The following is a 24,070-nucleotide window of genomic DNA, read 5'->3' on the forward strand; positions in this document are numbered from 1 at the left end:
ACGCTATCCAGTCCGCCCCCTCTATGGCAATTATTGGACACTCTGCCACGTAATCCGAGGTATTTTGGTAGATTGTCTAAACGCTTTGTGCTGCCCCTCTAGCTTAGTCTAGTCGCATCACCCAGAGTATCTCCAACAAATAACATGGAACACGTCTAGTCAACCCTGTTCAGAAGTCATCACTACTCATCTTCTGTCGGTATGCTTGAAGCTCTACGTACATAGTTACCGAAGCTCTGCCAGTTAGTGCGTAAGAGCGATAGAAAAGAGCCTGCAAATTAAGTTTTCTTACGCATCTACGTTTGATACTGATATATAACTACGTAATGTAATTGTGTGCATTTAGTAATCCTCTTAAACTTACAAATGGAGACTGTAGTCACATTTTATTCACATTTCAAAACAAAGGTTGATTATTTACAATAATAATATATTGCGGCGTTTTTGTAAATATTTATTATGGTAACCGATTTAGACTAGTTGTTAGAGACCGTTGTTACAACGCGGGGGGGCCACGTTCAATCCTTCTTGCAGGCGTATTTTTCTCCTCTTTTTTGTATTTTTTTTGCAGAAACTTACATTTAACACCTAATTTATGGTGTTAATTCAATTTTAATTTGATTTAAATTTAGTTATCAAGTTTTAACCATTGTACTTCTTTGAAGGAGCAGAAATCGACAAAGTAGCCTTTCAGCTACTAGATGAGATACTCTACAAATATTACTGACGCCAGACCAGTTTCTAAAATTTTGCAAGGTGTTCCGTGCTAACATCGACTCTGTGCGAGACGAGCCTCCTTTGAACAAGACGCCAAGGAAAGACTGTTAGTCTTAATTAGTTATGTTTGGTAATTGTCGTATTATTACTTCTTGATGATCTTGAAATTGGAATTTGTTTTAGGCTCTCATAGTGGACTATACCAACTAGGAGCAGTTTATCTGTATTGTCCATGTCTCCCCTCTGAATTTATGTCTAGTTTAGAGTTCTGACTATGTTTTTCCATTCTAATTACTGGAAGCCCGATAATCCTTTTTTTGATTCTTCAAGCAACCATATTATTTCTGGTAAGTTCATTGAAGGGTTAAATTTTCTTAGTTATCAAGGTACATATTTTTGTTGTGACAGAGCATGGAAATGTTCAAGTGTATTTTGCATTGGGATCTATTATTGATGACAATCTTGGTTTTCGTTGTATTCTTGGATTTATGGAGAGCTTTAGTGCTACTTATATCTGTCAAATTTTTAAACTTACTAAATCTGAGTCCTGCTCATGCACTGAAGAAAAAAAGGAACTATTGAGAACTGTTGAATCCTACAATGCTGATGTTGAAGTGCGTAACTGTTCTCTTACTGGAATGATGGAAAAATGTATATGGAATTAGGTAGAAAGGTTCAACGTAATAGAAGGGGGAAGCCTCGACTTGATGCATGATATCTTAGAAGTCGTCATAGTCATAGTTTTAGTTAGTTAGGTTAGTCATAGTTTGTAGCCAAATATGACCTTATAAATATTATGCCAGACTTAATTTCCAAGAAGTATTGCGCCGAAGATCAGCTTGGATTTAGAATTATTATTTTTAAATATGGAGATACGGTTTCTAATAAACCTGCCGCTATTGCTAAAGAAGAACTATGTCGTGGGTCTATTAGAATATCAGCCAGTGAAATGATCAATTTCGTTTTATGCCTTGCCCATATGATAGGAAATTTAGTGCCTGAAGACGACCCATCTAGGAGACTTTTCTTAATGTTACGTGATATTGTTGAAATCCTGTGTTGTACATCGATTCAAGTTGAGTTAATCGATCAGTTTCATTACCTTATTGTTCAACATCATTCTCTATACATATATTAGGTTATTTGGTAATTCCTTTAAACCCAAGTTTCGCTTCATGCTTTATTACTGCTGTGTTCTAACTGCGGACCACTAATTCATACGTGGTGTATGCGCTTTGAAAGAAGGCATAGAATGTTACAACGAATTGCTACTGTTATTTCTAGTCGTATCGACACTCCAATGCCTATTTGTATTAAAACTTGGTTAAGTTTAGCCTACCGCTTTCTATCTCAAAAAGGATTTCATAAAAGGATAACTTTCAGTTCAAACTGCAATGTCATTCAAGCAAATAAAATACATTGTTTTCCTCTAGTGAAGAGTAAGATGCCAAATTTTTTCCAAGGTTTGTGTAGAGCATCCACAAATGTCATTTTAAACGGTATCAAATTTAAAGACAATTCTTGTATTGTGGTGGGTGCCAATGAGTTAAGATCTCCCAATTTTGGAAATGTAAAATTAAATTATTGTCAATACTTCTAATGAAGTCTCCTATTTTATTCTCAACTTATTACAATATCATGGAGTTATCATCTGTCATCATTTTATGTTGATTTCACTGAAAATGTTTCATGCTTTGAATGCAAAATGTTAAGCTGTCCGTTTTCACGAATACTTGAGAATGAACAAAATATTTTTGTATGTACTAAAGATATTTAATAAATAAACTTCATGCGAAAAAAGGTCCAGTTATTGTCTACCTTATTTATGGGGAGATAAATTAATCAAAATACCAGCTTGTACGTTAACTTTTACACCAACCGCAAGGGAGTTTAAAAAAAGACAAATTAGTAAAGCATTTGACCAATATAATAAAAAAATTTCAAACAGGCTAATTAAACAATTTAGTCACATTAATCAAATTCTGTAAAGACAGTACCTATTCTTTTATTATCAAGGTGACTAAACCCTCTATTAATATCCTTGGTTTTACCCAAACTCCATCACAGAAGGTAGTTGAGATTATGGATCTGGTCGTGTTTGACTAATAGCACTGACTCAATTCAGACATTCTGATGAAGTTTCATTTAGTCATATTATTTAGATTGTTCCTATGCAACAACTGCATCATTTTGTCACCCGCAGGAAACACTTTGGTGGGAGCATCTAAACTGGTGTGACTGGACTTTTCTGTTGAATTCACTGAAAAGTTCAGTCAGCCCCATACCGATTAAAATATTTGGTCGTTAGGGCCGAACGTTTAGGCGTACCGCCTGAACATTTTTCTCTGTGTACATTAATGACCACTGATCCCGAATTAGCAATAAAATACGTTTATTTGCTGGCGAAGCTGTCATCTATCGTGAAATAAGTGATCACCCTGACTATGAAATTATTATCATCGAGTGTAAACAAAGTTCATTTGTGGAGCCAAGAGTGGGGACTCAACCTTAATTTAAGCAAATGTACGGTATATTTTTTGGAGAGTTCTTCCAACTATAATTATGTTTATGCTGTGGATGGTATTAGCATAAAGGCAACAGACGAAGTGAAGTACCTCTGAGTTACGATAACTTTGAAAATCTCGTGGGGAACTCATATAAGGAATATTTGCGGCATAGCCCTGAAGAAATTAGGATTAGTCAAGCGTATTGTGGGAAGATTATCGAATGAGAAAGTAAAAGAAAGGTGCTATTTCGCACTCGTCCGACCCCACCTTGAATATGCTGCTAGCATATGGCATCCGGTACAAAAAGACTTACTAGTTCGTGATCTGAATAAAATACAAAGGAAGGCTGCGCGGTTCGTCAAAAACTGCTACGGGCGTACAGACAGCGTTACCCTGATGTTCTGCGAATTATGCTGGGAGCCACTGGAGACTCGGAGGCTGCGCGCTAGGCTTAGATTGCTTGAACAATTGAGAATGGATATCTTTAAGAGCGACACAGAGGGCATAATATTAGAGCTACACTTTATTTCCAGATCCAATAGAAGCGATAAATTAAGAGAGATGTTTTGTTGAACGGATAGATATGGGAATTCGTTTTTCCCCCGGACCATAAAGGACTTTAATAAACGCTAGTCTCAACTTCGTTTGAGAACTTCATTTTTAGGTGTAAACGGCTGGTGTCCTAACACCCCCTGCCACACGCCTTTTACGCGGCTTGCGGGGTAGTATTTAGATGTCAATGAAATGAGAGGAGGCTAGTACAAACATTACCCTAGGAAAGCAAAAGCTTGAAGAGGTGAAAGAATTTTGGTACCTAGGAAGCCAAATTACCAACGATGGGCGAAGCAAGAAAGAAATAGTCAGTAATACATGTATATTTAATAGCAAAATATTGCAGGCAGAGAGTGCTTTCTACAAAAAGAAGAATCTTCTTATAGCTGAGAGTACAAGCGTAGAAGCAAGGAAACAGTTCATCAATACGGAGCATGTTTCTCTATTGAAGTGAGGTTTGGACGTTGAAAGTAGCATTGAAGTCAAGACTGGAAGCATTCGAAATGTGGTGCTACCACAGAATGATGAAGATAAAATGGATCGACCGATTAAGCGACTATGGCTCGAGACAAACAATAACCCGCTAATTACAGACATTTGGGATTGCGACTCCACAATTCCAGCAACATATCTCATCAAATTACTCTTCCATGAGTCTTTCCTATGCCTTTCCTCGTCTTCACCTTTCAATAATATCATTTGATGAATATTTTTATTGTGTTTGAAATAAAAAAAATAAAAAGGACTAAAAAATGATAAAAATGTCTTCTTTCGACAAAAGAGAACAAAATAGCAAGAAATTATGAAAAGGATGAAATAGTTAAAATTAGAGTAATTTATATTTATAAAGGCCTGTTTACACGGTACATTGACACGTACGGTGTTATGTCTAAATGTATGAATGCCAAAATGCACCGTGTAACCAACCAACTTGTGCGAATACATGCACAGAAAATAGAACCTGTTCTAATTAGGTTCATGCATCCGTACATATTCCGTTCCGGTCCACCAAAATCATTCATGCAAACAGACGTTAACTCGTACGTGTTAATGTATCGTGTAAACATGCCTTAATACGTTGTAGATAACATTCTGTATACAACTTTAAAAAATGGTTCTATTCATTATCTCAATGTTTAAGTTATAAAATTCTGCTAATACAAACAACACAATACTCATGCATCACAGGGAAATGTGCACTAAAGTTATTGTATTGTCGACTGGCTGAGTGAAAATGATTCTCCGTGGCAGCTTCTGTACATTCCCTAGGAGCGACAAGTAATAAGAAAGACACGGTACCGGCATCATTACTTAAAGACGGCCAACGTGACGTTACCTCGAAACATTGAGCAAAACGGACACTCTAACCCGATTGGAAACACAAAAACACTTTATCCAGCTTGCGTTCATGATAGATTCAAAAATAAATGTTGTTATATTCTACAAGGTATTTTTTAACTCTACCAGTTTCGACCTTTTCAGGTCATTATCAAGAGTTAAAAGAAGTTATACATTTAAAAGGAAGAAATAAAAGAAAAAAAGAAGAAAAGAGGTTCTTTTACCACTTGATAATGACCTGAAAATGTCGATTTTTTTAATATAAATACTTAACCATCATTCCACGAAGATAACTCGCAAACCATTGATTTGATTGCGTAGTAATTTCACATCTCCTTGTTGTCATGGGAGATTAGAGTAGTTAGAGGGGCTTCCTTCGTCCATTGTGATGGCGCTTCAATCGACGCCAAATCGTAGTGTTGACTTGATTTGGCCCGAAGGGATCCAATCTACCCAAATAACATACCCTCCGTAAGTCCCCGCCTTATCTGCTTACTTTCTCCCCCTCCTTAAGCCGCATAAATAGCCGAACGGCAGGGGGACTCCAACCGCATCGTAGTGAACAAACATGTGTATCTACATAATATTCTGCGAACAACCTCAAGGATGTTTGGCAGAGGGTGATCAATCACCAACATGCAGCATTCAACAGAATTCCCATATTCAAACCACTTGGTCCAAAAAACGTCACTCATACTGACAAATGATACAACCGCATTCATTTAAAGGCACAATTTGCCCCCTACTCATTTAGGTTTTCCGCCAATAAAGCTAGAAAACACAAAAAATGCTGTTAGAAATGATAATAGTTACAATTAGTAAGCTACAATACAAGTTGTCTAATCTATTTGTGAGTTCTGACGCTGCTGTTATACGATCTACGAACATTTCAAAAGAGGACTCTCCATTCGGCCACTGTCACCCACCGTTCGTTTAAATGAATTCAACTAGCTAGACCTCATTGCCGCGCTGCAGACATATTCGATTAAAATACGTATAACTGTAAGTAATAGGATGAATTGGCTTGTTCAATACGGGCTGGAGCGTATAGGCCCTTTCAGGGGAGGATCCAGGATTTCTTTCTGGGGCGGGGGGGTCACAAGCAAGGGCGTATTTTATTTATATCAAGGGGATTTTGTTCTGTGGGAGCACAAGGATACCTCGTAATACAAAACGAGCGCAATGATAATGGGACCATATTAAAAATCTTGCATATTTTTGAAGGGTCTTGGGGGGGGGGGGTGCACGTGCCCCCCCTAGATCCGCCTTTGGGCCCTTTTGTATTCCCATGGAGACCCACCGAGCGAAGAGCCAATGGGAGAGGTGAAGGACTGAATGAAGAACTTGGCGAAGGAAGATTGACTCGAATAGATTCGATTTATTTAAGTCTCATTCTGCGACGTAACTCTCTTTCATTTGCACGTGAAACTGATGCAACAAAAATGTCAATGAGAATGGAATAGCCAAAATATGGCTATTTTTGGTAATCACAGTACATATTATGCGTCTCAGCTTGCCATAATAGTCAATTCACTTACTCATAAACCACCATATAAATGGCTAACACTCTTCCATTCAAACAGATCATCTCAGGAAAGTGGGCTTGATTATCTTTCCTTATCTGTGCGTTGCACTTTGTCTTTCAGCCTTCTGCAGTTCATTCATCACCCAAATTCACCGATGAGAGAGTACGGAATTCCTCTGTCAATACCTCTTGCAATCAGTTCACACATGGCTGTTCTCGGTCCCAAATATCCTTTTGGGTGAGGGGTCGGTGGGCCTAAGGCAAGTGGGAATTCCATTCGTGCGGAACCGGACTTTGCCCGTGTGATCCAATCTGCTGAAAACCTAAGTTTACTTTTGTGATGAGTGATTACACCGAAAAAATAAGTTTTCAATGCCATTCGTCACAAGTGAAAATATCAAGCTTAAAGTAATGGAAATGAATGGATTGATCTGCACTCATCGCGACACTGTGAACATTTTTTTGGAAAACGGTTGAAAAGCGAGTGAAGTAGCAAGAACACGAATCAAGTTTCCACGGGACGAACCACGGCCTCATGTGAGCCACTTGTAACAATTATCGTATTGTAGCGATAGAATTAACTATCTTATTACTACTTACAGTTTTGTTTACTTCCTTTAGTTTTCCTCTCTGTCTTTTTCAGTACAAAAAATTATATGAGCTTCCGTGTTCTATCGCTTTCGTCCCCAAAACATAAACAACAACCCATTATTGGTTATTTTCCATGACAACTTATATGTGGAGTAATTAAGGGTTTTCTATTACATTCACCATATACACACGTCACAATGTCGGCCAATATAGAGCTCTCGTCCATATTTCTGATAGGCTCGCGACAGTATTTAGTGTGTGATGGGCCACAGCAGTTGTAATGAGTCCTTTTATCGACATTTCACCTTGACACTTCCAGTAGGGATACCGTTGGTCGCATCAGAGCGTTGGGAGGCGTACGCTGGTCGCTGAGCCGTCGGGGCCCACGCCCAGGGCCCAAGGAGTCCCCGTAACGTCCACTGCGATGTGCGCCACTCGAGGCAGGAGGGCCGCATCCTGGAGCAGCACGCGGTGGGCCTCAGCGCGGACGGGCCGCACCGCAGACGTGTCCCAGCTCACGACAGCGTGGTCCCTCTGCAGGAAGTAGATGAGGGCCCCTTTAGGATGGGCGCAAAGGCCCCAGGCGGGCCCCAAAAGCGACCCCACAACCTCGCCGTCCGCCCGGCCTGCCGTCCCATTCCAGGGCGCGTGGTGAAGGCGGTCCGCGGGCAAAGCCAGGAGCTCTGTATCGCCGTCGCGGGGCGTGGCGAACAGGAGGCCGTTGACGAGGGCCAGGGGCCCCAAGGGCCGGGCCCTCACCACCCACGACGCCCTCTCCCTCAGCGAGAACACGAGCAGGGCCGGAGCCGAGGCAGCGGACGCGTAGGCCAACTCGCCGTCGACCGCTAGGTGGCGCGGCGGTTCTCCGAGGGCGGCGTGCCGCACCGCATGCCGCGCCGTCTCGATCGGCCGCACCCTCAGCCGCCACTCGAACACGAGGAACTTGGGCGGGCAACCGGCCGCTCCCTCGTCCAGCACCCAGAGGCGGTCCCTGTCGCCCACTGCCGCACCCACCACGGACTGCAGATTGGTGCAGCGAGCGGCGAACTGCGCCGGCCACGAAGGGAAGGGACGGAGCGGCGTGTAGCGGGGTGCGGCGGGCCACGGCGCCCAGGCGAGCGTGGCCGCCACACCCGGGCGCCAGCGAGGCATGCAGACGAAGGCGCGGCCGGGACCGAAGGCGACCGCCCGCACCTGCGCCGCGCCCGGCACCCAGAGGCCGCTGTGCAGCGCCAGGGCCCGCACCGCCGCATCAGGCCACTGCAGCGCTGCGTCCGGCTCCCAGGGCACCGTGAGCGCCGACAGCGCCGCCATCGGCGAGAGGGCGAACAGGAGCAGGACCGCGTGGATGTCGAGTGCTGTCATGGCGGCTGCGCGCACGTGAATGTGTTAAGAGGGCCATTGCGTTGGAGAGGGAGGGAAGCGGACGCAATATTATTTGATATAAACATTTGCAAAGGCGTTTCGCAACCCCGCAATGTCGGCAATACTCTCCAGCACATAACGGTCGATGAAACAATCGCCGTTAGCCATTATTTCGTGTGCGGTAAGTATCGAGAGTCGATTAGCAATCGAGAGCTAATGAAAATTCGATTACTTTCCAGATCGGATTCCCCGCATATTCCTTTGATATCTTCTTCATAATTATTTTCGGGTCTGCCTCCGGGTGGAGCCCTGAGAAATATGCATACGTACCTCATTCAATTCTCTTTTCTACCGGAGATTAATTATTTCAAATAAATTTTCAAATTCTAGTCAATTTAAATATCAACGTTAATGGAGCCCAGATTTTCAGGAAAAAATTTACGAACGCGGGTGTTATAGTCCCCCTCGATATTACCACGTTGCGCAGAATCACCTTCAAAGAGTCAATATGTTAGGTGTATGCTGTTCATTTCCTTTTGTCCAAATTTGCATCGGTTTTCTCACAGAAACCGCGTTCGGCGAAGCAGGTAATCGATTTGGAAACTTCATTATTTGAAATGAGCTTTCGAAGGAGTTCAACTGTCCATTTTTGATTATGATTAGTTCATCAAATTCATGTGCAGCTGAAATAAGTTGGTAGCCAATGATTAAATGACCTCTGACATCCCATTCATGGAAAAACTAGGGGTTTCTCTATGAATGCCCTCTCCTCTTTCAATGAACAATCGATGATGTTTTCAGATTGCCACACGCAATTGCAGACTTTAATGGTCACTAAAAATAATAGCGCGACCTACTCTAGGATAAGGGACCCAATTATCAAAATAGCTCGTAATGATATAAATAAATATCTCCTAATTATTTATATAACTTAGATTCAGGCTATGAGTTATAGGTTAACTTCTCATACATTTGAACAGTGCATACGCTTCCCAGAACGCTGAATTCACTGTTTGTGGTTTGTTGCTCACATAATTTGCTGCGATAAACTTCAAGTTTTGCTAACTTATGATTTTTGCGGGAGGAGTGGTAACAATATTGGAAAAAGTAACAGTACAAGTGAGTAGAATATTATCTCGATATTTCTGAATATTTGCTGGATTATCCCGAAGATTGTTTTAAATCGGAGTCCATTTTTTATACCTGCTCTATTTCAAATTAACAAAGTTTTTCTTCTTCTTCTTGATGCCGTTCACTATCGAGTGCGTTTACATCTCTCTCTTTCCCGTTAAAATCGGTCGCCAGCATATCTAATTGCTGTCGAGTCCTTGATGTTTAGTGCCCATGAACAATTTCTTCTCTCCCTTGCTCGCTTTCCTTCAACTCCCCCTTCCAAGATCAGAATGAGTATTTCGCACTTTTTCTCTCTCAGAATGTGTCCAAGGTATGAGATTTCCTCTTCTCGATTAACTTCCTAGGATCGAGCGATCAAGGCCTGCTCTTCGCAGAACCCGTGTTTTAAACTCTCCAGAGCTCTGTATGATCTTAAGTTTTCCCGGCGTATCAGTTGCAGAAAAATTTCTCGGGTTTTCCACCGCTTGATGTCGTCCATGTCTCCCAGGATACAGGAGACATGGACGACCTTAACCGGTGGAAAACCCGAGAAACTTTTCTCCAGAGCTCGATTCATGAGATGTTGTGAAGTCGTCTTTAGAACCGTCTTAACATTTCAGTTGCTTCCTGTCTTTTAGTTGATGTTTTCTTAATATTCTAAGTTTCCACCCCATGCAATAAGACGGGTATTACGAAGTAAACATTATGAAAAGTACTTGTCCATTTCCACTCTCATTTCAACCGACGCAGGGCTATAAATGCCAATTCATGTGCCGAAACCTGGATCGGTTGGCATAAATTATTGAGAAAATGGTCAAGTACTTTTCATTACAGTATCAAATATTTCCACTGCATTACGCATTTATCTAACGATTATCTATCGTTGGATTATTCTTCCTCATAGAATGATCCTCCAAAATTGTTAGAACATTAATAGCTTTGCTTGGTTTCGCTTATAGTTGAGCCTTCTTCGCTTCTATAGCGTTGAGGTGTTTTCCCCGTCCTATCCCTTCCGAACCTATCCTTATCCCAGATGCGTCGTCGGGCTACTATCGCCGCGGCGTCTCTTTCCTTTTTCTAAATTCTTAAATTTCTCATTGCTCCTGAAAGACATGGATTCAGGCCAGAAGGTTTACCTTAGCTTCTAATGCTCACATTTGACTTGTGATAGTTCTTCGAACGAGGTTTCCCGGGACACTGATTTCTATTTACGTGGTTCATAACTCTGATACCTTGCCTCACTGAATTCTGTATGCTGAGATTACTTCCGCTTGTGATCAATGTGGTGTTAGCTTATGTAAAATAAGTGCGCAGCTTAAAGCTATTTGCTAAGTTTATTTCTGTCTCATTTACATCAATTATTCACAACAATATTCGCTCAACGCTCTGGTGAGAAGCTATCTTCTACTCTCGTCTTCTTATCTTCTGATTCATTACCGTGGTTTCACTCGAAGTGGCATTATTATCGAGATGAATCGTAATATCTGCGTCCGGAGAAGCGTGAATATTAATTGAAAATAAGGGTTCCGCCAGTGACCATTGCTGCATGTTGTACTGAGGTGGATCCGTGCAAAACTTCTAATGAATAAAATTCACTAATTCAAGTTGAACTGCGTGCTATTCCATTTTAAGGTTTCTTGGTAACTGCTATAGGAGTAATTTTAAAATTATGTATCGACCACCAAGAATTGGATTCTAGAGGGCAGTTAGAACTTCAAAAAAATTTAATACGTGATCAGGACAAACGCTCTCATAAATTTATTCATCTTTTTCCTCTATTATGGCGTCCGTTTCAAAATTATCTCCTCTTCTGTTACGTAAATAAGGTTACAATTATAAGATAAATATATAATAATTTACGCCTTATGATGATGATGATTCATCGAAACCCAGATCGTTTTATTAAAAAAACAAGCGAGGCATGAGTTAAACGTTGAAACATAGGGTATTGTAATGTATAGTTTAACAATCATATACCGGCAATTCGATTGACTGACTGACTGATTCATCAAAATTCACAGCCCAAACTGTGATAGGCGTGGATATTTGGCTTGTTGGACGCAAAAGTAAAAATAAAATTCATCGGGAGGAAAAATCTGAAAACTTAAAAAAATCGATTAGTTTTCGAGATTTATCGACTTTTATTTTGTACTTTTAAACGTTTGAAGAATATGATATTCAATGGACATAAACTAGATATTTTGGTCGATTTTTTGGTACGGTTTGTTTTGCTACGAATTGATATTTAGTATTTTTTAATTATTTTTTGAACGTTTTCTATGCTTTTCTTATGGAAAAATTTTAGGAATTTTTTGACCAATTTGCAACAATCGTGTGACAAATTCCTTGAAAGATAAGGTGGAAGATTTTTTGGTTGATTTTTGGCTATACGTCATATTCATACGTCGAAACAATTCTGAGGAATAAACGATTTCGATTTTACATTGTCGTGAAGGGCGAATTTTCACTCGGATTTCGGCGTTGAGACATGTGCCATATAAAAATTTGGAATCTCCTGGAAAAACCGCTTAGGTTGCTTCGCACCCTGGCGTTTCACCTTACTTTCCCCCTAATCCTCTTAGTTAATTCATAATTAAATTCCGAAAAATATCCTGCACGTGAAAAATCATTGACGCCATTTTTTGTGGAGCATGCAATCTTGAATATCTTAGCAACCAATCAACCTAGATAAATGATATTTTCAGGGTAATACTTTTATCAAAAAGTCCAACTTTTGCAATGATGGCCATTCCGATCGATTGATTCACGTGCGAGTTATATCGATACCAATCTCATTGGATACGCTTTATTCGCTAATAACTTCGTTGTTAAGCAAGGTATGAATATGAAAGTTATATATAGGAAAGCTGCTAATGTGTTTTATCCGACAAATGTTAAATCAAGCGGATCGAATTATTACAGCCGAAGTTAATATCGATCCAAGTGTGCATTCGATAGAGCCCTTTCTCTGTCTAATTTATATAGTTACGGGGATATAAATTTTAATAATTTGGTAAGATAGAAAATCTCTATGCACACATGTAAATAATTTTGATGGGTAAAGGTTCCTAATGAAAATATATCGATATGTATTTATATCGATATGACTCATTTTCTTCTTTGCTATTGACCGTACCAGTCCGAAATTTTCAGGGTAGTACCTGATTGGTATCATAAATGTTTCGTTATAATAAGGGCTCCATAGCAACCATAGTTTTCATTTTATACCGGCATTTAATTTCAATGTAAAGTGAATGGGGTTACACTCAAATCGTTTTATACAACTTTCCCCTTTTACGAGATAAACAAAATTTTAAGGATATTATCCTTATCACTGAGTTAACAATAAGCAATGATGGGCATTCCACTTCATCTATTAACCAGCAAGAAAAATCATATAGAAAATCCTGGAATACGATTTTTACCTAAATATTTTTTATTTATTAAGGCAAGGGACTGAAAGTCTTGCTGAAATATAGTACCTATTGTAATAAAAAATAATATAAAAGTTAAAAGAAAACTAATGCAGTAATTACAGTCGAAGTTATAATCGATACAAGTGAGCGTTCGATACATCCCTTCTCCAGACAAATTTCAATAGTAATTGGGGCAAGACTTTAACCATTATGTTAAGATAGCAATGTACTCTTCGTAAATATAAATTATTTTGATGTGATACGTTTCCATATGAAGATATATCGATATCAAGGTATATCGATAGGTGTCATTTTTTCCCATGATATTGACCTTACCCGTCTGAAATTTTCAGCGTCATATCTTATTAACAATATCATTTTTTAGTGAAAATTAAGTCTCCTTGCCAACCATAGTTGTCATATTATATCGATATCTAAAAGCAATGCAAATCAAAGGGGAAAAACCTCAAATCCTTCTCAATACGATTCTACTTACTATGGGAGATGAACGATATTTTAATGGTATAATCCTTATCACGTACATCAAATTTGTGAATGATTGGCGCACCAAATATTAAAATTTTCTGCGAGTAAAATCAGATCGACTTTCTTGGGATTCGACTTTTCCCTCATATTTTTTCATTTCATGAGATACAAGGCTGAAACTCACATAGAATGTCATTATTAATCTACCTAATCAAATTATTGTTAAATCTTGCATATAATGGTAGTGTAAATAAAGTTTTGGCCCACAAAATGGTACAATTGATAGTTGCACACAGCAGCATCACTATTGTGGGTACGAAAATTAAATTCATAAAGTGTACTTGGACAGCAATATATTAATGGTACATATCATTTATTATTACCCATATTGCCAAAGTGTTGATATATATTGATTAAAATATATATCGATAGGTACCATCAAATGTCTCCTATAGTATTATAGACACGTATCCTTAAATAACAGATAATTATGAGGCTGTCAACATTTCATAAATAATCGTCCATAATATTTTGGGCCCCTTTTTTGTAATCATATAATAACGATACTTATTTTCAGTGTAAGGTAAATGGAAATAACACTATGTTCATTTTACCTACGATTAAATTCATATTTTCGATGCGGTTGCTAAGGCAGAATGTGATTGTTGAAGCCTGGTTATCCAACTCCAATTCGCCTAATGCTGTCCTTAATTTGTTTGACGCTGACCATTTATGGTAACGGAGAGCATTTCCTCAAGTAATTCAGAGTTTACAAATATTTTACACGGAAATCGTATGGGATTAAAGTAATAGGGAATCGATATCTAATGAAGGTCGCGTAAGGCGTCACAATAAATGAATGCCATTGCCAAAAAATGAATAAATCCGGCGAAAATAATTTCCAGTGTATGTGTAGTGATTATGAAAATATCTTGCGCTTCTATTTGTGAAAACCATATAACGCTGATTTGCGTTCATGGCGCCAGCTATACCGTAACAATTAAAACATGTTTTAGCTATTTTATGCATATTGTTATGAAAATAACTTTCGTGTCTGGTGATATTTTTGTGTCTCGATATTTCGCGTTCCTATTGCCATCTCTTGCCTCACAAAGAAGACCAGGTTTTGGAATAGCTAATTTTATGGCTGTTTGTGAAAATAAATTACAGGCAAGGTGATAGCTATCTTTCACGTTATTCCGCGTTCATATAGTTATGAATAGATGAACATGTGTATGAATTGTCGAATTTTTATAAATATACCTCAAGGAATATGCGAATGCTGGATTTATTGGGACACAGCGTTGATGGCGCCTTCTCTCGCTTGAAAGGTGATAACATATAATAGAACCTCGGTTTTTGGGATTATGTCAGAGAAATTAACTTAAACAGCTGGGCATTGGTATTTATTGGTCTCAATTGGTTTATCAAAAAAATTCTGTTATTATTTGTTTAAGTTTGTTGGGTTCAAACCCACATAATCAGAAATAGAGGAGCTACAATCCTAGGGTAAAGGCTAAAATACGAACAATCGGCGATATTTCGCAAATTCATGCGTCATTAATTTTATATTTCTCTCCATTACGTAAATATTCAATTCAAAAAGTTCTCTTAAAGCTTATATCATCTTGGTTACCTAGACGACCTAAAGTATTGTTGAGGGCGAATGAGCGAGTTGTTCCGCCCATTTCAACGGCATTTTGAGTGTTTTTTTCCGCTTTTTAAGAACTTATGGACCCAATACTTGAACACACGTGACACAAATATGTTCCCACCCCCCTAATTACCCGCTTGATGAACTCAAGCGCCAATCGACTCGTTATTTTGTATACTTATACCTTGTCAATAGACAGTGGTAAAATAGGAGGCATCGTGCTTCAATGGTCTACTACGAGTATACGTAATGAAAATTAATGAAACGAAAAAAAATCAAACTTTCAATTGCGCTAAAATAATAATTTGCGCCATTTCTTTGGCAAAATTATCAGTTTTTAAGGATAAAGTCGCTAATTAAAAAAGTCTCTAAAAATCTAAAATACTTTCATTATTTATAGTAAAATTCACGTTATATTTTTTATGTGACCTCAGGAATGATTTTCACCTTTTTAAGCTATCATCAGGTCTTTTTGAGAAATGTCTGGGTAACAACACGGAAGAAATTACTACCATTTCAAATTAATTTAATTTGATTGACTAGCATTTCCGTGGCAATTATGTGTGGATAAAAATTATTTTTATTAGAATTAACGGGGATCCCTGTTGAGTATTGAGTTGTTGGGTTGAGAAATTTAATTTTAGATTGTAAATACCGAGGCTTCCTAACTTTATGGGTGACTATACGAGTGTAAAAAGAGACACGTATAAAATATCTTCGCAACTTCGTCCTGTTAATTACACCTTATGACCAAAGAAATAATCGGAGCTAAAGAAATTATTAGAATCCTGAATTAGCCTTTTAAATTCAGTTGCAAGGCTGTAGTCGAATTGTGCAGGAATTCGTTGATATATGTAGCCTATATTTATATGCTTTATGAGATTTTATGCTGAGCATTCCGTGCAAAATCCTTGAAAAAAGGTTCCGGCTTTGACGTGTTAGACGAAAATTTGCTGTTCTGTGATATTTACCTTTATCACAGAAATTCAGTTTTATGAGTAAAATTAATGCCTATTGTGAGCAATAGTTTGATTGCATTGATTTTAAATTTGCTAAGTAAGCAATAAACACCCCATAGAAATTTCCATGTCATTTTTGAACAATTTCCAATGTCCATCCATGCACTGCTTCAGGAGATATGTACAGTCAGTTCCCATACTCGGGACACGGGTCTAACTTGGGATAATAGGGGACTTTTTACTTTTTTAGGTTGCTACCACGATGCTAACAGTGCAGCGTGAATTTTTAGAGTGGTATCAGTTTTAAATAATCATACTGTCTTCAAAGCGTAGTGTAGATATTTCATATGCTCATGCGTTTTGTGCAGATAAGTCTTGTTAGTGTTAAATGTGAATAAAAAACCTACTCACCAGTGACAACACAAACAAATTAATATAAATAAAATAGAATGTTGTGTTACCAGTTCCTTATTGTCAGACTGCAAGTGCTCTTCAGAGGTTTGGTTAAAATTTATCGTTTTGGTATTCACAATTTCCTACAGTATTTTTATTTATATTATAACGTAAAATGTGTCCCAAACAACGAGCTAGTGACTGTACCGGATTGAAAATGAGAATTTATTTAGCATAATTTACGTAGTAATCTTTCGAGAGATATAGTAGGCTACACTAAATTCAATCTGAAACAGAATCTATTTGATATTTCACAATTCGTAGCTGATACGTGGAAATTTTGAACTCTATAGCTTCGTCAAGATATTTTTTTTAAGTCAAACTTTGCCGCAGATAAGCAATTTTTCTTTAGAATTCATACTTATTGCCTTCCTGATATAAATTTTTGCATTATCAGACTTTCCTCAAAGAGTAGGGTAGATTTTGTCATATGTTCATGTGTTTTGTAGAGGTAAGTTTTGTTAATATAAAGATAATATCCCTGGAAAGTTGTAGCTTAAGCATAGATTCATTGAGGCAACAAGTTGAAAATTTTCATGCTAAAATACTTTTAATATGGGAGTTAATTTATTTTTTCAAAGAAATTATATGCAATGTAAAGAAAACGTCAAATTTCAAAAGATATACTGAGAACAATGAAACATATTTACACCGAAGTACACAGATTAAAAAATTCCTCAACTTTATAGAAGCGTTTCTCAAGGAGAAATGTACATACATTATAATCTATTGAAGTCATTCAAAGCTCTCTCTCTTTCATAAGATGGCATGGGATTACATTATTATACGTATAGTTTTATATCCATGGCATCGGGACCCCGGGAACACAATTGAAAATTCTGTTGCGAAGCATACAAATAAAAAGTTTCTCTATGTATACAATTATTTTTATATATTGCTTTTATGTAGGCTCTTGAAGTGGGAGGCTCAAGAATAATTTCATTATTCAATAGCGTGTCAAAATATTTTCGAAGGGCCTGTAAAGCTTCCTAATTTACTCTGAGAAAATGGTGATCTGAGAATAAATAATACTCGTACTTTTTCACGTGAGAAGTTTTTTTTTTAACTTCGCCAGTAAATTATGGAAATGGGAAAGGTTTTCTTTACAGATTTGGCTGTAATTCATACTTCAAATCTTAAAAAAGCATATTTCGTAACATTCATGAAATAAATCTCCACGATATAAATCCTGCTGAGTCCATGGCACGTCAGGGGTTGCTTACGTTAGCAGATCACGCAAAAGGCTTTAGTACCAGGTAAAATTCATGACAACGCAACAAATTCAATGCCTCATTTCGATATTAGGATGAAAAAAAACATTCAATACCTAGGTTATACTTTTCCAACGATGAAATATATCTTCAATTACCAAATGAAACTCATGGTGGGTATCTTTGCAATTGCAAATTGCAAATTATTGGAAAGTTCAATAAGTTGGCCTCAAGTACCACTTACGTTTTACCACTGTGTGTTGTAAATGCCTTCGGAACAGAATATTTATGCGTATCTTACGATATTTAATGCTTTTTTGGGCTTTTATTTTTTACTGATGTAATTTTATGCTTTCAGTATAAACTAACTGAGCTCTTGGAGCAATGGTAGAACTAAAAATTCCCGATTAATGATATTCTGAAGGAATGAATTCTAAACTACCTTAAAATCACCTCTTAGTGTTCATATCTGTATATTAATTCCGACATCCGACTTTTATAGCTAATAAGGTTTTTTTTACATGTATTCTAGCAGTAATTCCTTTCCTTATCCCAAATCGTCCATATCTTATTAAAGATACATCCCAATAATACACAACAACAATGCACAATTGCACAGTTCATAGCAACAGCCTCAGTAGTATATTATATCGGCGATGAAACATTTCATTAGGTATTTTACGTATTTATTTGCTAATGGGGAACATGCACAATTTTTTATAACCAGATGAATCGGAAGACCACTATCTAAAATGGATTTGGTAAAAATTTCACAGGTGGCCTGCGATTTTTACTGAGATATCACTCTTTAAAAATAATTCTTTCTCGGCAGCCTGAAAACACGGGGCAATGGACGCGTGACGTCACAGAATGGTAACGCTAGAGACTATTGTTTATATTTTGATAATAAAGTAAGTGGATGCTAATGATGGAACGGCATTTAGAGTAAATTATTGCTTTTGTTTCTTAATTAGTGATTTTCACCAACCTTAATTGATTATTTCATTCAAGCATAACAAGCATAATGGATGTGAACGAGAAAAAAGAGAGAAAGGTTTACAAATCTTGTGTCGTGCCCTGTTGCTCAAATACCTCAAATTCCACGCCGAAGAAGGTTTTCATTTATGTCCCGAAAGATTCGAAGAAGAGATTAAAATGGTTGAGACGTAAATTCTATATCGAAATTATCAACAGCTTTCTGTTGTGAGGATCATTTCAGCGTACGTGCCAGTAAGGTTGCAAATCTTATTTTTGTGAGTTAAAAAAGATTGAATTGGGCCCAAGGATATTATTGCCACATAATATAAATTGAAAAGTTACAAACAATCACATCAAAGGAAAAACTTAATTATGAACGGAAAAAGAGTTATTTTATTTCAAGAAAAGTATTATTACAAGATTTTTCTACCGTGTTGATGGAGACTTTCGCGGGGTGGTGCAGCATGCGCAGCAAGGTTTTCGGGTTGACCTTGCTGAGAATTTTTCTACCGGTTTAAGTACGTGTGCATGGAGCTTTGATACTTGCATTTTTCAATTCATATATATAGCTAATTGAGCACAGGTTCCAGTGGCAATGAAGCTGACAAACTATGTGAACTTGAAGCTGAGTCAGAGGATGACCGGGAGAGTAGTTCAGGTATTTCCTCTCAAGTGACATCAAGTGTTGGGGTTCAAGTACGCACTAAATTCAGGAGTAAACAAACGCAAATAAAGACATGTATTTCTGATAGGGCGACATCACAAAAAAATATGTAAATACCCAGACATCCCCCATTCAAAGTTTGAAGAGAAGGAAAGTCAGTGAAACTTGTGAGGAGTCGAGCTCTGAGGAGGGTATGAGTGAAGAAGATGAGTACAGTTTTTCTGATAATTCATCTAATGACTCAGAAGCTGAATTTCTTAATGAAAATGACTCAGTTGAAAGAAAGCAAGTAGCAATTGCAGGAATAAATTTAATTAATAGAAACCCTAAGCTATAAATGGGTGTACCTGAAAACTGTAGCTTCATTCTGGGCACTCTTCAGAGAAACACAAATTTACATATGTCCATGATCATGCTAACTCTAAAAAAGATTAGACTTAATGAATGCTTTACTATTCTCTCTGACGAGTTTAGCATAGCTTTCAGCACAGCTAGTAGGGTGTTCCATGATGCTGTTCCAAAAATATCCCGATGTATGAAACAGCTCATTATATGGCCAGCCAAGAAAAAGATATTAGAGTTACTGCCCATACTATTTCGATCAAGGTATAGCCATGTACAATCAATTATTGATTGCTTAGAAGTAGAGATAGAAAAACCATCGGACCCTGTAAAACAAGCTCTAACATGGTCGTAATACAAGTCTGCAAATACTCTGAAGTAATTGGTGTCTAGCACACCTGATGGATTAATAAATTACATATCTAAGGGCTTTTGAGGTCGGATATCTGATTCACTGCTTGTAGAACAATGTGATTACTTTAAATACTTGCCTTCTCATTGTGCTGTGATGGGTGATCGGGGTTTCAAACACATTGATTGCTTTCTTGGTAAAAAAGGCTGCACATTAATTCCACCCCCCAGTGTTAAGTCTGAAGTTAAGAGCACCAAAAAGGAAGTAATGGAGACGAAAATATTGCCAGCTTGAGGATTCATGTTGAGCGTGTTATCAGACGCATTAGGGAATTTAAAATGTTAGTACCTCATGCCTGTATAGATCACAATCTTATTACCTTGATGGATGATGTGATTATTATATCTTGTGGCTTAATTAATCTTCAGGCTCCATTAATAAAGTAGCATCCTTGAAAAAATGCCGACAATGAAAGAGACTGCAAAATAAATTTATTACGAAAATATAACAAGAAGGATATGGGGCCAGTTCTGGGGTAACTTAAAAAACGAATCATGTTTACAGCTGTTGAAAAGAATAGGAGAAATATTTTTCTCCCAAAACCTTGTGGCGGCAGCCACAACATTCATTACAAAATCATAGTCATACTCAATCCATAGACAAGAAATATTCTTTGTCTTCTCAAAATCAGGAGCAGCAACACAAAGTGCATCTCTTTTTTCTTTTTTTCAGAGATAGTGTCATATTATGAGACACATTTAGTTTCCTAAATGCCGAATCGTATTTTTGGTGAGTGATGATGTTGTAATAATTCAGAATTATTTAGGCATTAATCATACCTGAAACACATTTGTACATTAGTCTATTATTTCATTACTTATATGCAAACGACTATGGAGCTGATATAAGAGAACCGCATGATAAGTTTGGTATTAAATTTATGGGTAACTAATAATTAACCGCTGATGAAGGATAGTTTATTTGATTTCAAAAATAAGTATTTATAAACAGAAAACAATGTTAAAACTTAAAAATTTTCCTATGCATTAAATAGCTTGCGTACCTGCTTGCTTTCACTCCACGCATCTCGGCGGCGACGAAAGAATCACTGTTTTTAAGGAAGGCGGCCACCATAAAGGAGTCAACCATAGGTAAATTGTCTGACTGCGCCTTCTTAAATCCCACTTCAGTCATTTTGTCAATCAGTTTTCTTTTCACCTCATTCCTCCAACAATCCCCCTCTTTTTCCATCAACAACTCCCTAACGACATTAAAGATCTGTATTCATTGATAAACAGCAGTATTTAGACACCGAATTTTACGGAGAACTGAGGCCACTGAAACTGAATATTGTTCGGTGACGTCAAGCCAATGAGAAAGCGTTTCGGGTCACGTGACTTTCGTCGATTTTTTTTTTAGAATTTCATTAGCATTTTACAGAATTTGTGATTGACGTAGACAACTTTGGCTTATATATTCGGATTGGTGAGAAAATTCTCTATAAGATAGGCTACAATAACGGGAGAAACAAAGTTCATGCATGTTCCCCATTTTGTGGATGGTTTTTCAAAGTCAATCATTACCAATAGAAATTTATATCACACTACTGGTGTTATATTTTATTGCATCTACAATGGGTATAACTCTAAGTAATTATGATTCATACAATTGTGGTCGTTGATTTTCAATATCACTAGTTTATGGTCATTCTTTTAACTACATATACATCACATAACTATCCCGCGAGCCAGCTCAAAAGGCGTGTGGCGGGAGGTGTTAAGAGAATAGCCGTTATCAAATAAAAAAGTACTCCAACTCTCTACTCCAAGTTCCGTCTAGCATTTATTATATTATTTATTGTTTGAGGGATAAACGAATTCCTGTACCTATCCGTTCGGCAAAATATCTCGTTAAATCTATCGCTTCTGTGGGGCCTGAGAGTACAGTGGTATTCTTATATGCTGTTTTTCGTGTCGCTCCGTAAGATATCTATTCTCAATTTCTGATCATGATACTAGATGCATTATTTTTCCCGGGATTCCCACGAGGTGAGCCGCTGTATCAGAGCCGATATTTCAATGGCTGACTCTGCCATCGTCCTGAGGGTGTTGAGTCAGTGAGTGAGCGTAAATAAATCGCTCTCATGAATTGAAACTTCGGCTCTGACTGAATGGCTCACTTGGTGTGATTTCCGGGAAGAATTCATCCACATCCTTCGCCGGGAAAGCACCAAGTGTTGTATTGGATGCATTGGTTTTCCTTTATGTTTTTTTCTGAGGTAGAACGACTTCAATACTTTTTGAACATAAATATGACGTAAAGAGAGCGACTGTGTATTAAAAAATATGATAAATACACAAAATAGCTAATATGGTTCAAATTGACATTTTATAGCAATCAGTATCACTATTACTTTTTGGAGAATCCGCATAGGATTGAGCGAATTTTTATAAACACCTCCCCAGCTGATTATTACGCAGTTTAATTTACGTAGATTGCACTAACGCATTATAAATAGTTGTAATGAATTTTCGGGGACACCGACCACCTCACATATTCGTTAGCTATGCTTAGATCATTCCGTACTTAGTGTCACCTCTTCATAATTCATTTATATTTCATAAATTATGCGTTGTATTTTGGTTTTTCCTGCAATTAAACACCAGGGTCTTTTTTTAATGATATAATATCTTGTTTTGTATAATTTATAAATACATTTAGGTTTTTACATTGATTTTGAGCGAAATGGTAGGGATCGTTCATATTTTGCTATTGGAACTGTACATTGACTAACATGCAATAAAAAAGATGTAAAAAAGGTGCCATCGTGTAGAATATTGGCGTTATTGAAGTTATAATATAATAAAATTTATTGCGTTCAACTTTTATCCCTGCACTCATATGACAAACAAGTTTTTTTTTCTTCCCGCGAACAGCTGTGCGGGGTAACTTAGTTCAAGTTTTAAAAATTGAAGTTTTTTGAAAAACAATTTAAATTTAAAAAGAAATCATTCGTCGCTTAAGTAACGACAAGGTGGTTGAGCTTAAACACAATAAAATATCAACGGAATTTAAAGAAATCATAGAACAGTAACATAATTTGGGGTAACTGAGTTACCCCGCATAGTCACGGAAGGGTCCTTCATAAGCCCGTAGATAAGAAATAATATTAGACCTAGCACTGAGGCTTGGGGCACATCTTGACATATGGCTTCATTATCTCTTACTCAATTATTTACCCGTACACACTGTGAGCGGAAATATAAATAACCATCTTAAACCATGTCTATGGTGCGCCACGAGAAAAAAAAGAAGGTTCATTTTTTGGTATGGTATGGTATTTAGAGGAGGCGACCGACAGCTGAGGTCATTTGCGCCATGAGGGAAGGGTAGGTAAGGAAGGGTGGAGAGAAACCCGGCGCCGGCATTAGCCTGCTCTTAAGGAAAGCCGCCACAGGGGACCACGGCTTAACGTCCCATCCGACGGACGGAGTGTTGCGCTTGAAATGTCCTCCACACAACACTCAAGCAGGGATCGGGCAGTCTCTGAAAATTCTCTGCCACTGCCGGGATTTGAACCCGAGCCCGCCGGGTGTGAAGCCAACACTCTAGCCACCATACCAACCCCATCCCCTCATTTTGTTTTTTTTTGAAAAATGCAACTAATACCAAATGATTTCTCTGTGAGCCGAAGCTTGTCGTACGCATAAATAATTATTGAATAGTACAACTGCCTTATTTCAAACTTTCACTATAATTCGCCTAATCTTTTTTACCTTTTCTGACAAAATATCATGGTTTATGGAATCAAAGGCCTTTTTTTAACTAGTAACAGTACTGCAACGTG

The 24,070-nt window shown here is 37.8% G+C and overlaps 1 protein-coding gene and 1 long non-coding RNA gene across 2 annotated transcripts; one reads left to right on the forward strand and one right to left on the reverse strand.

Annotated features, from left to right (window-relative positions):
- Window positions 1–285: 285 nt before the first annotated feature.
- LOC124173029 lies at window positions 286–2,058 on the forward strand. The gene is made up of 2 exons (XR_006868338.1): window positions 286–823; window positions 901–2,058. It is a non-coding gene; the product is annotated as an uncharacterized LOC124173029 (long non-coding RNA).
- Window positions 2,059–6,467: 4,409 nt separating this feature from the next.
- On the reverse strand, window positions 6,468–8,630 carry LOC124153934. The gene has a single exon (XM_046527350.1). The coding sequence runs from the start codon at window positions 8,593–8,595 to the stop codon at window positions 7,570–7,572; it is 1,026 nt and encodes a 341-aa protein (XP_046383306.1). The 5' UTR covers window positions 8,596–8,630; the 3' UTR covers window positions 6,468–7,569.
- Between the last annotated feature and the right edge of the window lie 15,440 nt (window positions 8,631–24,070).

Source organism: Ischnura elegans, chromosome 1 (assembly GCF_921293095.1).
Source record: "Ischnura elegans chromosome 1, ioIscEleg1.1, whole genome shotgun sequence".
NCBI classification, from domain to species: domain Eukaryota; kingdom Metazoa; phylum Arthropoda; class Insecta; order Odonata; family Coenagrionidae; genus Ischnura; species Ischnura elegans.

What these genes read in the sequence shown, in the direction of transcription:
- LOC124153934 (XM_046527350.1), bottom strand. Translation starts at nt 8,595, where the DNA reads ATGACAGCACTCGACATCCACGCGGTCCTGCTCCTGTTCGCCCTCTCG.